Genomic DNA, 17237 nt, shown 5'->3' on the forward strand with positions numbered 1-17237 from the left:
GGTGAGTGAGCGGGTGAGTGAGCGGGTGAGTGAGTGGGTGAGTGAGCGGGTGAGTGAGCGGGTGAGTGGGTGGGTGAGTGAGCGGGTGAGTGAGCGGGTGAGTGGGTGGGTGAGTGAGCGGGTGAGTGAGCGGGTGAGTGGGTGGGTGAGTGAGCGGGTGAGTGGGTGGGTGAGTGAGTAGGTGAGTGAGTGGGTGAGTGAGCGGGTGAGTGGGTGGGTGAGTGGGTGGGTGAGTGAGTGGGTGAGTGGGTGGGTGAGTGGGTGGGTGAGTGAGTGAGTGAGTGGGTGAGTGAGTGAGTGGGTGAGTGAGCGGGTGAGTGAGTGGGTGGGTGAGTGAGTGAGTGAGTGGGTGAGTGAGCGGGTGAGTGAGTGGGTGAGTGAGTGGGTGAGTAAGTGGGTGAGTGAGCGGGTGAGTGAGTGGGTGAGTGAGTGGGTGAGTGAGTGGGTGAGTGAGTGGGTGAGTGAGTGGGTGAGTGAGTGGGTGAGTGAGTGGGTGAGTGAGTGGGTGAGTGAGTGGGTGAGTGAGCGGGTGAGTGAGTGGGTGGGTGAGTGAGTGAGTGGGTGAGTGAGCGGGTGAGTGAGTGGGTGGGTGAGTGAGTGAGTGGGTGAGTGAGCGGGTGAGTGAGTGGGTGAGTGAGTGGGTGAGTAAGTGGGTGAGTGAGCGGGTGAGTGAGCGGGTGAGTGAGTGGGTGAGTGAGTGGGTGAGTGAGTGGGTGAGTGAGTGGGTGAGTGAGTGGGTGAGTGAGTGGGTGAGTGAGTGGGTGAGTGAGTGGGTGAGTGAGTGGGTGAGTGAGCGGGTGAGTGAGTGGGTGAGTGAGTGGGTGAGTGAGTGGGTGAGTGAGTGGGTGAGTGAGTGAGTGGGTGAGTGAGTGGGTGAGTGAGTGAGTGGGTGAGTGAGTGAGTGGGTGAGTGAGTGAGTGGGTGAGTGAGTGGGTGAGTGAGTGAGTGGGTGAGTGAGTGAGTGGGTGAGTGAGTGGGTGAGTGAGTGAGTGAGTGGGTGAGTGAGTGAGTGGGTGAGTGAGTGGGTGAGTGAGTGGGTGAGTGAGTGAGTGAGTGGGTGAGTGAGTGAGTGGGTGAGTGAGTGAGTGGGTGAGTGAGTGAGTGGGTGAGTGAGTGGGTGAGTGAGTGAGTGGGTGAGTGAGTGAGTGGGTGAGTGAGTGGGTGAGTGAGTGGGTGAGTGAGTGGGTGAGTGAGTGGGTGAGTGAGTGGGTGAGTGAGTGGGTGAGTGAGTGGGTGAGTGAGTGGGTGAGTGAGTGGGTGAGTGAGTGGGTGAGTGAGTGGGTGAGTGAGTGGGTGAGTGAGTGGGTGAGTGAGTGGGTGAGTGAGTGGGTGAGTGAGTGGGTGAGTGAGTGGGTGAGTGAGTGGGTGAGTGAGTGGGTGAGTGAGTGGGTGAGTGAGTGGGTGAGTGAGTGGGTGAGTGTGCTGCACAGTGCTCACTCTGCGATGCAAGCTGTAGGCCTCTGTGTTGACGATGTTCATCTTGTCGTCCGTGACGTCGTCGTCATCGTCCGTGTCTCCTACAACAGCAACAACAAGAACATGAACAACAACAACAACAGCAGTCAAATACTTTAAACCCATGGTGATGTTGATGCTTCGTGTGGAGGGGAAAACCGGAGGACCTGGAGACAAACCCAAGCGTCCACAGAGAGAGACACGCAGACTCCAAATATACAGCAGGCGTCAGGGGTCGGGATCGAATCCACGACCTCCTGTATACCAGGCAAAGAATTTAACCCACCCACTCACTCACTCACCCACTCACTCACTCACCCACCCACTCACTCAATCACCCACTCACTCACTCACCCACTCACTCACCCACTCACTCACTCACCCACTCACTCACTCACCCACTCACTCACCCATTCACTCAATCACCCACTCACTCACTCACTTACCCACTCACTCACCCACTCACTCATTCACCCACTCACTCACCCACCCACTCACTGACTCACCCACTCACTCACCCACTCACTCACTCACCCACCCACTCACTCACCCACCCACCCACCCACTCACTCACCCACCCACCCACTCACTCACTCACTCACCCACTCACTCACTCACCCACTCACTCAATCACCCACTCACCCACCCACTCACTCACCCACTCACTCACTCACTCACCCACTCACTCACTCACTCACCCACCCACTCACTCACTCACCCACTCACTCACCCATTCACTCAATCACCCACTCACTCACTCACTCACCCACTCACTCACCCACTCACCCAATCACCCACTCACTCAATCACCCACTCATTCACTCACTTACTCACCCACTCACTCACCCACTCACTCACCCATAATATTGCGTCAATATAAACCCGCCACCACCCGACGCGGCCAACTAGTAAGGGTTGTCACGTAAACAGAACGTGGCCAATTCGTCACTAGCACAGCACCAGTGTATAGTAGTATAGTGTATAGTAGTGTATAGTGTAGTGTATAGTAGTATAGTGTAGTGTATAGTAGTGTATAGTGTAGTGTATAGTGTATAGTAGTGTAGTAGTGTATAGTGTAGTGTATAGTAGTGTATAGTGTAGTGTATAGTAGTGTATAGTGTAGTGTATAGTGTAGTGTATAGTAGTGTATGGTAGTGTACAGTGTAGTGTATAGTAGTGTATAGTATAGTGTATAGTAGTGTATAGTGTAGTGTATAGTAGTGTATAGTGTAGTGTATAGTGTAGTGTATAGTGTATCGTAGTGTAGTGTATAGTAGTGTATAGTAGTGTAGTGTATAGTGTAGTGTATAGCAGTGTATAGTGTAGTGTATAGTGTAGTGTATAGTAGTGTATGGTAGTGTATAGTGTAGTGTATAGTAGTGTTTAGTGTAGTGTATAGTGTAGTGTATAGTAGTGTATAGTGTAGTGTATAGTGTATCGTAGTGTAGTGTATAGTAGTGTATAGTGTATAGTAGTGTAGTGTATAGTGTAGCATACTAGTACAGCAACACTGGTTGTGTGTCGGACAGCCAAGCCACAACATTTACACTCCGTGTACGACGTTTCGCAAGTAATTACAACCAGCTTCATCAGGCGACAGACAGATTCGTGGAGAAATCTTTCCCGTTCCGTTCCTTAAATAGAGGGGCTGGTGCGATGACGTCACTTGTGAGCCCATCACGTGTGAGGCGGGGGAGGGGTTTAATGACCGAGTATAAATAACAATGGGTGTCTATTTCCGGTTGGGTTATTAATAGGGGGCCGTCCACAAATGACGTCACGCATCTAGGGGGGGGGGGGGTAGGTGTCAGACATTTGTGACGATGTGTGACGAAGGGGGAGGGGTTGAGAAATGTGACGTCACGTCAAAATGCGCAACTTTAAAAAAATAAATATAGACAACAACACGTTCTACTGAATTAAATAGACTTTTAAATAAATGTTTTCTCCTACAACATCAGAGTGCAGCGGCACATTAAACACGCACTACAATTACAAATAGTTTAAAGCGATTTGAAGCATGGTTTATTTTAGTGGGGGGGGTGGGGGTGGGAGCAGAGCTCTGTGACGTCATATTTGAGGGGGGCGGGTGTCTGACTCTTTGTGACGTCGTGTGACGACGGGGGGAGGGGGGAGGTCAGAAGTCGCGTGACGTCATTAATGGCCGGCCCCCAAGGCAGTGAACGTGCATGTTGCATGCCACAATGTCTCTGTAACCTGTTACTGTCTGCGCACAGGTAATCCCCAATGCGTTTAAGCAACGTGTTGTTTGATTATTCGCTTCCAAGCGCCACTGAGTCTGTAGTTATCCGAACGGTTAAAGTCGTTTTGTATGTCTCTCAATTTCGATAGATTCCCGAATTAGTGTTGGTCAGCAGTAGCTGGTTTTGCACGGAACTTCAACATTATCAAAGGCAATGGAGTGTCCTCGTTGGCACGCGTATTTGGGAGTACTTAATATTGATTTGGTGTTCTTTTAGTCTCGTGCTAAACATAGCATTTGCCAAAAAATAAATTAATCCGGTAGACAAACTTCCGTTGATAGCTGCGGTAATACATCTTTTGTACCAGATATTAATTTCTGTATTTGGACGTACCGTGCCAAATCTGACTGGGATTTTTTTTGTTTTTCCAAACATCTGGCTAGTTTATCAGTTACTCCCGCGATGTACGGTGTTATTTAATATTTTAATTACTTGGGCAGTTTTCAACGCTCGTGTTATTTGATTTGGTGTTGGCATTCAGTGCCCTGTTGATTTGTGCATCATTGTAACCGTTCAATTGCAGCGCTGTTGAATTTAACCTCTCAGACTATCACCGTCTGACTCTTTCGGTAAACGCTGTGTGTGTTATTTTACCATTTCGGCCGCGCCCGAGCAGAATATCCAGAAATTATAAAGTTTTGTCGACTTCCACTTTCATGGGAAACTGAATGGACGGGTTTTGCGAGTTGAGATGATTTAGAAAATCGTTAAGTTTATCTTTGCCATGTGGCCAGACCACCAGTGTGTCATCCACATATCTAAACCATCCACATATCTTAACCCACCCAACCACTCACTCACTCACCCATCCATCCACTCACCAACCCACCCACCCATGCACCCACTCACCAATGCAACCACTCACCCACTCACCAATGCACTCACTCACCCACTCACCAATGCACCCACTCATCCACCCACCCACACTAACCCACTCACCCACTCACCAATGCACCCACTCACCCACTCACCAATGCACCCACCCACCAATGCACCCACTAACCCACTCACCAATGCACCCACTCACCCACTCACCAATGCACCCACTCACCCACTCACCAATGCACCCACTCATCCACCCACCCACACTAACCCACTCACAACAAAGCGAGCAAGGTGAGCGGCACCCCCCCACACACGCGCGAAGGGAGTGTGGCACACGGAGTGATGGGAGGGTGACACACGGAGTGATGGGAGGGTGACACACGGAGTGATCGGAGGGTGACACACGGAGTGATGGGAGGGTGACACACGGAGTGATGGGAGGGTGACACACGGAGTGATGGGAGGGTGACACACGGAGTGATGGGAGTGTGACACACGGAGTGATGAGAGTGTGACACACGGAGTGATGGGAGGGTGACACACGGAGTGATGGGAGGGTGACACACGGAGTGATGGGAGGGTGACACACGGAGTGATGGGAGGGAGGGTGACACACGGAGTGATGAGAGGGTGACACACGGAGTGATGAGAGGGTGACACACGGAGTGATGGTAGTGTGACACACGGAGCGATGAGAGGGTGACACACGGAGTGATGGGAGGGTGACACACGGAGCGATGGGAGGGTGACACACGGAGTGATGGGAGGGTGACACACGGAGTGATGGGAGGGTGACACACGGAGTGATCGGAGGGTGACACACGGAGTGATGGGAGGGTGACACACGGAGTGATGGGAGGGTGACACACGGAGTGATGGGAGGGTGACACACGGAGTGATGGGAGGGTGACACACGGAGTGATGGGAGGGAGGGTGACACACGGAGTGATGAGAGGGTGACACACGGAGTGATGAGAGGGTGACACACGGAGTGATGGTAGTGTGACACACGGAGCGATGAGAGGGTGACACACGGAGTGATGGGAGGGTGACACACGGAGTGATGAGAGGGTGACACACGGAGTGATGGGAGGGTGACACACGGAGTGTTGGGAGGGTGACACACGGAGCGATGGGAGCGTGCCACATGAGTGATGGGAGGGTGACACATGGAGCGATGAGAGGGTGACACACGGAGTTATGATAGGGTGACACACAGAGCGATGAGAGGGTGACACACGGAGTGATGAGAGGGTGACACACGGAGCGATGAGAGGGTGACACACGGAGTGATGAGAGGGTGACACACGGAGTGATGAGAGGGTGACACACGGAGTGATGGGAGGGTGACACACGGAGTGATGGGAGTGTGACACACGGAGTGATGAGAGTGTGACACACGGAGTGATGGGAGGGTGACACACGGAGTGATGGGAGGGTGACACACGGAGTGATGGGAGGGTGACACACGGAGTGATGAGAGGGTGACACACGGAGTTATGATAGGGTGACACACAGAGCGATGAGAGGGTGACACACGGAGTGATGAGAGGGTGACACACGGAGCGATGAGAGGGTGACACACGGAGTGATGAGAGGGTGACACACGGAGTGATGAGAGGGTGACACACGGAGTGATGGGAGGGTGACACACGGAGTGATGGGAGTGTGACACACGGAGTGATGAGAGTGTGACACACGGAGTGATGGGAGGGTGACACACGGAGTGATGGGAGGGTGACACACGGAGTGATGGGAGGGTGACACACGGAGTGATGGGAGGGAGGGTGACACACGGAGTGATGAGAGGGTGACACACGGAGTGATGAGAGGGTGACACACGGAGTGATGGTAGTGTGACACACGGAACGATGAGAGGGTGACACACGGAGTGATGGGAGGGTGACACACGGAGTGATGAGAGGGTGACACACGGAGTGATGAGAGGGTGACACACGGAGTGATGAGAGGGTGACACACGGAGTGATGAGAGGGTGACACACGGAGTGATGGGAGGGTGACACACGGAGCAATGGGAGGGTGACACACGGAGTGATGAGAGGGTGACACACGGAGCGATGAGAGGGTGACACACGGAGCGATGAGAGGGTGACACACGGAGTGATGGTAGTGTGACACACGGAGTGATGGGAGGGTGACACACGGAGCGATGAGAGGGTGACACACGGAGCGATGGGACGGTGACACACGGAGCGATGGGAGCGTGCCAGTTGTCCACCTTTGCCCCGGGTGCCCTCGGGCAGCACGCGGTACACCTTGTAGGGCTCGGAGATATCCAGCTGGCTGCGTTCCGACACCTCCTCAAAGTCGGAGCTCTTGTTGAGGGCACAGCGGAGGCGAGTCTTCCACGCGGGGGGGTCCGGGCGGTCTCCGTGCCGGAACTTACCCTTGAACAGCGCCCAGCCCTGCAGCACGGCCACACGCACAAAGACAAAGATCCCCCGTGTAGCCTTAACAGACTGTTGGGGCAAGTGCCGTTAGCGAGCAGCAGCTGTGAAGGCCGGAACGGCACACGAGGGGGTGGGTGGCCAACACCACGCCCGGCCGCCTTTGTCTCCCCAGTGGCGATGTTTACTGCACACCGCACCAGGTGGCTGAGTCGACCTAGGGGAGTCCCATGACCGGTTCAGATAATCGTCACTGGTGTTGGCCGTGAGCGGTTAATCGAACCCGGGTTCGCTGGGTTCGTAGCGCAGCGTAGCGCTGACCGCTACAATACACACACACACAGGTCTCTGTGGGGTCTCTGGACAGTGAGAGAGAGAGGGAGAGACATTGTCCATAATACAGGGTTCTTTTTGGGGGTTAGGTCGCGTAAATATCAATGTGTCGTTAAACCCGCCACCACCAGACACAGCCAATTAGTAAGGGTTGTCAGAGAAACTGAACGTGCCATTTCGGTACCATATACAGCAAACACCGGTGTGTCGGAGAGCAAATGCACAGCATTGACATGATGCAAGCACTTTGATCTTGTCTGATCACAGGTAATCCCCACTGAAGTATGGTCGACCTGTATAGGCATTCCATTTAAACAACGTATTATTTGATGATTTGCTTCCAAGCTGCACTAAGTCAATTTCAAAAGATGCTCTAATTAGTCTTCGCCAGAGAGTAACCAGTTTTGCACAGAACTTCAACGTTACCAAAAAACTCTAGTGAGTGTTCTTGTTGGCAGGCGTGTTCTGCTACTGCCGACAGTTGTGTTTGGGAGTATTTCATATTCATTTGGTGTTCTTCTTACACGCTTTCATTTAACTCACTCTGTTGTTGTTGTATCCTCAAATCTTGTAACGCAATTTATAAACCCACTTCCCAATGTGGTATCGACTGCAGACTTGGTATACTTATGTCACACTGATGACAATACTATATTCCATCATACAAAATTAAAAAAAAGTATATATTTTTTTTAACAATCTTTTTTAAATGTTATGTGTCGGCTTGGCTCTAATTGTTCACGGTCAGCTGACGTTGGCTGTTAATTGCCCACGGTCCTTTACGTTGTGGGCAAGCTTCGGGGCCACTTGCTAGAGTCGTGGAGTTTTTACATTACTAGTACATTTCATAAAAGCGTGTTTAAAAAAAAGGTTTGTTTTTTTAAACATTACTTTTTTTAGTCTTGTGCTGATCATTCGTCCTGTCTGCCCAACATAGCATTTGCCACAAGAGCAGTTAATCCGGTACACAACTTCTGCTGATGGCTTCGGTAATACATCTTTTCTACCAGATATGAATTCATGTATTTTACGTACCGCGCAAAATCTGACTCGGATGTTTGGTTTTTCAAATCGTCTGGCTGGTTCATCAGTTACTCCCGCAATGTGCGGTAAATTTGTAGTTGTAATTGCTTGGGCAGTTTCAACGCTCGTGTTATCAGATTGGGTTTTGGCATTCAATGCCCTGTTGATTTGTGCATCATTGTAACCTTTGAATTGCAGCACTGCTTTAACATGTTTAAGTTCACTTCTCAGACTGTCACCATCTATCACTTTCTCAGCGTCTTGATGACAGAAGAATTCTGTGCGGGGTGATGGTGTGACTCTGCATGAAGATGGGCGTCAATCCGTAAACGCTGTGTGTGTTATTTTACCATTTCGGCCACGCAAAAGCAGAATATCCAGAAGTGGGAGCGTTTTGTCAACTTCCACTTTCATGGGAAACTGAATGGACGGGTTTTGCGAGTTGAGATGATTTCCAAAATCGTTCAGTGTATCTTTGCCATGTGGCCAGACCACCAATGTGTCATCCACATATCTAAACCATCCACATATCTAAACCCACCCACTCACCCATCCATCCATCCACTCACCCACCCACCCACCCATGCACCCATCCACCAATGCACCCATCCACCAATGCACCCACTCACCCACCTACTCACCAACACAATAACTGGATGGACGACGGATTTTTGTGAGGTGAGATGATTCAGACATTCTAAATCATTTCTAAATTTCTAAATCATTTCAGAACCGAATAACCACAAAAAATACCTGTGTTATGGATACTATTGGTCGCGAAAGCCTACGTGTTAAACTAAGGACATTGTCTCTGGACAGTGAGAGAGACAGAGAGAGACATCGTCTCTGGACACTGAGAGAGACAGAGAGACATTGTCCCTGGACACTGAAAGAGACAGAGAGAGACATTGTCCCTGGACACTAAGAGAGACAGAGAGAGACATTGTCTCTGGACAGTGAGAGAGAGAGAGACATTGTCCCTGGACACTGAGAGAGACAGAGAGAGACATTGTCCCTGGACACTGAGAAAGACAGAGAGAGACATTGTCTCTGGACACTGAGAGAGACAGAGAGAGACATCGTCTCTGGACACTGAGAGAGACAGAGAGAGAGACATTGTCTCTGGACATTGAGATAGAGAGAGAGACATCGTCTCTAGACACTGAGAGAGACAGAGAGAGACATTGTCTCTGGACAGTGAGAGAGACAGAGAGAGAGACATTGTCTCTGGACATTGAGATAGAGAGAGAGACATCGTCTCTGGACACTGAGAGAGACAGAGAGAGACATTGTCTCTGGACAGTGAGAGGACAGAGAGAGAGACATTGTCTCTGGACATTGAGATAGAGAGAGAGACATTGTCCCTGGACACTGAGAGAGACAGAGAGCGACATTGTCTCTGGGCTGACCTTAAAAAGGGCTGCGTCTTCCTGCTGGCAGTAGTCGTGCTTGGCCGCGTGCTTCCAGGGGATTCGGAAGGTGGCCTTGGAGTCGTCCTCCCAGCGGAGACCCGGGTAGAGGCCGCTCTCAATCTGCTCCAGCAGCCACGGCCTCAGCCGCTTGGATCCGCCCGCAGACGCCAGCCGATCCATGGCGCAAAAGCAGATCCCCACACCGGATCCCGGTCCAGATCAGGATTCAGATCTCGAGCCAGATCCCGATCCAGATCCCGATCCAGATCGCGAACCAAATCCACTTCCGGATTCAGATCCAATTCGGCATTTCTGCGGCACATGTTCATGTCCCGAGTGAGATTTGTGATGCAGTGTTTGTGTTTATCCCAACCACCACCACCACCATCGTCGTCGTCATCGGCTGGCTGAGCCGTAGAACAAAGACGGTGGTCACCGCGTCATCATCGTCGTCATCATCGTCGTCATCGTCGTCGTCATCATCATTGTCGTCATCGTCGTCATCATCGTCGTCATCGCGCGGAGCTTTAAGATGCGCTGCTGCTGCTTCTGCGGCCGTCTGGAACGCTCTTCCTGACCGACATTAGGAAGTCAACAGAGCTATGCACTATTAAATCATCGTCATCATCGTCGTCACCATCATCGTCATCATCGTCGTCACCATCGTCGTCATCATCGTCGTCATCATCGTCGAGATTGACGAGCTAATATATTGTGCTTAGTTTGTGCTTCCCACCCCGCTCCTTCGATTAGCACGATTGGCCACGTATGGTGGGACGTAATTTCAACATGGTACGTACATCGACTCAAACAGAGGCTCATAGACTCACACAGAGACCCATAGACTCACAGAGACCCATAGACTCACACAGAGACCCATAGACTCACACAGAGATCCATAGACTCAAACAGAGACCCATAGACTCACACAGAGACCCGTAGACTCACAGAGACCCATAGACTCACACAGAGACCCATAGACTCACACAGAGACCCATAGACTCACACAGAGATCCATAGACTCAAACAGAGACCCATAGACTCACACAGAGACCCGTAGACTGACACAGAGACCCGTAGACTGACACAGAGACCCGTAGACTCACACAGAGACCCATAGACTCACACAGAGACCCGTAGACTCACACAGAGACCCGTAGACTCACACAGAGACCCATAGACTAACACAGAGATCCATAGACTCACACAGAGATCCATAGACTCACACAGAGACCCATAGACTCACACAGAGGCCCATAGACTCACACAGCGACCCATAGACTCACACAGAGACCCATATACTCACACAGAGACCCACAGACTCACACAGATACCCATAGACTCACATATAGACCCATAGACTCACACAGAGACCCATAGACTGACACAGAGACCCATAGACTCACATAGAGACCCGGAGACTCACACAGAGACCCATAGACTCACACAGAGACCCATAGACTCACACAGAGACCCATAGACTCACACAGAGATCCATAGACTCACACAGAGACCCACAGACTCACACAGAGACCCATAGACTCACACAGAGACCCATAGACTCAATCAGAGACCCATAGACTCACACAGAGACACATAGACTCACACAGAGGCCCATAGACTCACACAGAGACCCATAGACTCACACAGAGACCCGTAGACTGACACAGAGATCCATAGACTCACACAGAGATCCATAGACTCACACAGAGACCCATAGACTCACACAGAGGCCCATAGACTCACACAGAGACCCATAGACTCACACAGAGACCCATATACTCACACAGAGACCCACAGACTCACATAGAGACCCGAAGACTCACACAGAGACCCATAGACTCACACAGAGACCCATAGACTCACACAGAGACCCATAGACTCACACAGATATCCATAGACTCACACAGAGACCCACAGACTCACACAGAGACCCATAGACTCACACAGAGACCCATAGACTCACACAGAGACCCATAGACTCACACAGAGACACATAGACTCACACAGAGACCCATAGACTCACACAGAGACCCATAGACTCACACAGAGACCCATAGACTCACACAGAGACCCATAGACTGACACAGAGACCCATATACTCACACAGAAACCCATAGACTGACAGAAACACATAGACTCACACAGTGACACATAGACTCACACAGAGACCCATAGACTCATACAGAGATTCATAGAGTCAAACAGAGACCCATAGACTCACACAGAGACCCGTAGACTGACACAGAGACCCGTAGACTGACACAGAGACCCATAGACTCACACAGAGACCCGTAGACTCACACAGAGACCCGTAGACTCACACAGAGACCCATAGACTCACACAGAGGCCCATAGACTCACACAGAGACCCATATACTCACATAGAGACCCACAGACTCACACAGATACCCATAGACTCACACATAGACCCATAGACTCACACAGAGACCCATAGACTGACACAGAGACCCATAGACTCACACAGAGACCCGTAGACTCACACAGAGACCCATAAACTCACACAGAGACCCATAGACTCACACAGAGACCCATAGACTCACACAGAGATCCATAGACTCACACAGAGACCCACAGTCTCACACAGAGACCCATAGACTCACATAGAGACCCGTAGACTCACACAAAGACCCGTAGACTCACACAGAGACCCATAGACTCACACAGAGATCCATAGACTCACACAGAGACCCACAGACTCACACAGAGACCCATAGACTCACACAGAGACCCATAGACTCACAGAGACCCATAGACTCACACAGAGATCCATAGACTCACAGGGACCCATAGACTCACACAGATACCCACAGACTCACACAGAGACCCATAGACACACACAGAGACCCACAGACTCACACAGAGACCCACAGACTCACACAGAGACCCACAGACTCACACAGAGACCCACAGACTCACACAGAGACCCATAGACTCACACAGAGACACAGAGACTCACACAGAGATCCATAGACTCACACAGAGATCCATAGACTCAAACGTAGACCCATAGACTTACACAGAGACCTATAGACTGACACAGAGACCCATAGACTCACACAGAGACCCACAGACTCACACAGAGACCCATAGACTCAGACTGAGACCCACAGACTTACACAGAGACCCACAGACTCACACAGAGACCCACAGACTCACACAGAGACCCACAGACTCACACAGAGACCCACAGACTCACACAGAGACCCATAGACTCACACAGAGACCCACAGACTCACACTGAGACCTAGACTCACACAGAGACCCACAGACTCACACAGAGACCCACAGACTCACACAGGGACCCATAGACTCACACAGAGACCCACAGACTCACACAGAGACCCACAGACTCACACATAGACCCATAGACTCACACAGAGACCCACAGACTCACACTGAGACCCATAGACTCACACAGAGACCCATAGACTCACACAGAGACCCACAGACTCACACAGAGACCCATAGACTCACACAGAGACCCACAGACTCACACTGAGACCCACAGACTCACACAGAGACCCATAGACTCACACAGAGACCCATAGACTCAGACTGAGACCCACAGACTCACACAGAGACCAACAGACTCACACAGAGACCCACAGACTCACACAGAGACCCACAGACTCACACTGAGCCCCATAGACTCACACAGAGACCCATAGACTCACACAGAGACCCACAGACTCACACAGAGACCCATAGACTCACACAGAGACCCACAGACTCACACTGAGACCCATAGACTCACACAGACACCCACAGACTCACACTGAGACCCATAGACTCACACAGAGACCCACAGACTCATACTGAGACCCACAGACTCACACTGAGACCCATAGACTCACACAGACACCCACAGACTCACACTGAGACCCATAGACTCACACAGAGACCCACAGACTCATACTGAGACCCATAGACTCACACAGAGACCCATAGACTCACACAGAGACCCACAGACTCACACAGAGACCCACAGACTCACACAGAGACCCATAGACTCACACAGAGACCCATATACTCACACAGAGACCCACAGACTCACACAGAGACCCATAGACTCACACAGAGACCCATATACTCACACAGAGACCCCCAGACTCACACAGATACCCATAGACTCACACAGAGACCCATAAACCCACACAGAGACCCATAGACTCACACAGAGACCCATAGACTCACACAGATACCCATAGACTCACACAGAGACCCATAAACCCACACAGAGACCCATAGACTCACACAGAGACCCATAGACTCACACAGAGACACATAGACTCACACTGAGACCCTGTATATTTGGAGTCTGCGTCCCTCTCTCCCTCTGGTCGCGTGAATTTCTCTCCCGGTCCTCCGGTTTTCCCTCTCCATATTTTAGAATCAACAATATCACGTGTTCAGAGTGTTTGGTTGCTGCTGCTGATGATGATGATAAGCCACTTCGTTAAGCTATCATTTGTGGCCAGGTCGCTTCTGAAAAAAGAGCCACCCAGCTCAGTGGGGGGGGGGGGGGGGCCTTACCTGGTTAAAAAAATAAATGTTTCGTTTAGAACTGCCTACGTGCGGTGGTGCACAATACACACACACACACAAACACACACACACACAAACACACACACACAAACACATACACAAACACACACAAACACACACACAAACACACACAAACACACACACAAACACACACAAACACACACACACACAAACACACACACACACAAACACACACACAAACAAACACACACACAAACACACACACAAACACACACACACAAACACACACACAAACACACACACACAAATACACACACGCGCGCGCTGGTCAAGATTTTGCGACTTCCAATAATCTCGAGGAGTTCCCGAGCCTAACGATCTCTGCCCGGACGTCTGAGAAACGAAACTCTCCCTGGCGGGTGGAGGGGAAAGGGAGGAGCGCGCTTCCCGAAGCGTGGGTTTCGAAACAGCCGCCCGAGGGGCGCGTGGGCGCGTGTGGTGTCGGCATGAATCGCGAGGTCCGAATCTTGCCCGGGGACTCCCCCCCCCCCCCACTGAAAGAATCCACCCCCGGTGATGTTCCGGATTTGCTCGGTCCCACCGGCTCATCAACATTCCTGCATCTTGGACTCCGGACTGCCCCCCCCACCTCCCTCCCTCCCTCCACCTCCTCCACCCCAACGCCTCTTAACACCCGTAGACGCTCTGTGTGAGTCTATGTGTCTCTGTGTGAGTCTGTGTATCTCTGTGTGAGTCTATGCGTCTCTGTATGAGTCTATGCGTCTCTGTGTGTGTCTATGTGTCTCTGTGTGAGTTTGTGTATCTCTGTGTGAGTCTATGCGTCTCTGTATGAGTCTATGCGTCTCTGTGTGTGTCTATGTGTCTCTGTGTGAGTCTGTGTATCTCTGAGTGAGTCTATGCGTCTGTGTGTGTCTATGTGTCTCTGTGTGAGTCTGTGTATCTCTGAGTGAGTCTATGCGTCTCTGTATGAGTCTATGCGTCTCTGTATGAGTCTATGCGTCTCTGTTTGTGTCTATGTGTACGTCTATGCGTCTCTGTGTGAGTCTATGTGTACGTCTATGCGTCTCTGTGTGTGTCTATGAACCTATTCTCACTCACCTACCCACAAGATTCCCTCCCCCTCTCCCACAGCCATCCTCCATCTCATTCCCTCATCATCACCTCGGTTTCCTCTCACGCATCATCATCATCAAGGTCAACCTTCTCATATTTACAACATTCACCATAAATGACGTCACGCACCTGGGGGGGGGGGGGGGGTCAGACATTTGTGACGATGTGTGACGAGGGGGGGGGGGTTGAGAAATGTGACGTCACATCAAAATGCGCAACTTTAAATAAATATAGAATTGTTACAACAACACTAATTGTTATAACAACACTCCTACAACATCAGAGTGCAGCGCCACATTAAATACGCACTACAATGACAATAGTTTAAAGCGATTTTGAAAATGGAAATATGTTTTTTTTGGGGGGGGGGCAGAGCTTTGTGACGTCATATTTGAGGGGGGGTCAACCCTTTATCAGCGCCCTACCTTGTTACAGGCCACTTCACACCGTATCGGTCACCCCGTGCCCCCTATAAATCTCAACCTTCTTCCGACAAAGTCTCATCACAAGGGAGAAACGCAAACAACGGATAACTTTTTTGATGTCCGTATTGAAACGGCTGTGCGCCGTCTGGACCAGATGCTCGATTTCCCCGTGCAAGAATTCGGAGTAAACCATGTGGGTTGCCAGGTAATGCACCACCATCACCACCACCACCATCATCACCATCACCACCATCACCACCATCACCACCATCACCACCACCATCATCACCATCACCACCATCACCACCATCACCACCACCATCATCACCATCACCACCATCACCACCACCACCATCATCACCATCACCACCATCACCACCACCATCATCACCATCACCACCATAGCTTTCAACCCCTTTTCAGTGCCCTCCTTATCACAGACAAATTCAAACCTTATTGGTCACCCCGTGCCCCTTATAAATCTCAACGTTCATCCTACAAAAGTCCCATCACAAGGGAGAAACACACAAATAGGAAGAACAAACAGTACGTTGTGTTGTCCATATTGAAACGGCTGCCATTTTCCCGCACGAGAATGCGGAGTAAGCCGTGATGGTTTGACAGGAGATGCATTCCATCTCATCGCATGCCCACAGCGTGTTTTTGTCCCATAGTTAATTCACCATACAGGGCTTTGCTTAACGCGACGGATGTATGTGATGCGGAACGCATTTGGTGTTGTTACACAGAATGCGAATTGGATTTGCGTGACGCGATCGAGTTGAATGGAACTCCGTCGCGAGTAGGAATCGGCGGTGGTTTGTAACGCGGCTGCCTCGGCGTAGCATCACCATCATCACCATTACCATCATCACCACCACTAACCACCACCATCATCACCACCGCCATCATCACCACCGCCACCACCGTCATCATCATCGCCATCATCATCACCATCATCATCACCATTATCATCACCACCACCATCATCACCATCATCACCACCACCATCATCATCATCGCCATCATCATCGCCACCACCATCACCACCACCATCATCATCACCACCATCATCACCACCACCATCATCATCACCACCACCATCATCATCATCACCACCACCATCACCACCACCATCATCATCACCACCACCACAATCACCACCACCATCAACATCATCACCACCATCATCACCACCACCATCATCACCACCACCACCATCATCACCACCACCACCATCATCACCACCACCATCATCACCACCATCATCATCACCACCACCACCACCATCACCACCACCATCACCACCACCATCACCACCACCATCATCATCACCACCATCATCATCATCATCACCACCACCATCACCACCACCATCATCATCATCACCACCACCACCATCACCACCACCACCATCATCACCACCAC

At 51.0% G+C, this 17237-nt stretch overlaps 1 protein-coding gene across 2 annotated transcripts in view; it reads right to left on the reverse strand.

The window, feature by feature from the left end:
* The window catches only part of LOC116956074 (interferon regulatory factor 4-like), a 47632-nt gene that overhangs the window by 16843 nt on the left and 13552 nt on the right, over nucleotides 1-17237 (reverse strand). For both annotated transcript variants that reach the window (XM_076053842.1, XM_076053841.1), the window contains exons 2-4: nucleotides 9718-10032; nucleotides 6784-6970; nucleotides 1438-1517 (exon numbers count right to left, since the gene is read on the reverse strand). In XM_076053842.1, coding sequence (XP_075909957.1) covers nucleotides 1438-1517; nucleotides 6784-6970; nucleotides 9718-9900 — 450 coding nt within the window. In that variant the 5' untranslated portion in view covers nucleotides 9901-10032. The remainder of the gene's footprint in view (nucleotides 1-1437; nucleotides 1518-6783; nucleotides 6971-9717; nucleotides 10033-17237) is intronic.

This window comes from Petromyzon marinus, chromosome 63, assembly GCF_048934315.1.
Source record: "Petromyzon marinus isolate PM22_M1 ecotype Great Lakes invasive population chromosome 63, UKy_Petmar_22M1.pri1.0, whole genome shotgun sequence".
Taxonomy (NCBI): Eukaryota; Metazoa; Chordata; class Hyperoartia; order Petromyzontiformes; family Petromyzontidae; genus Petromyzon; species Petromyzon marinus.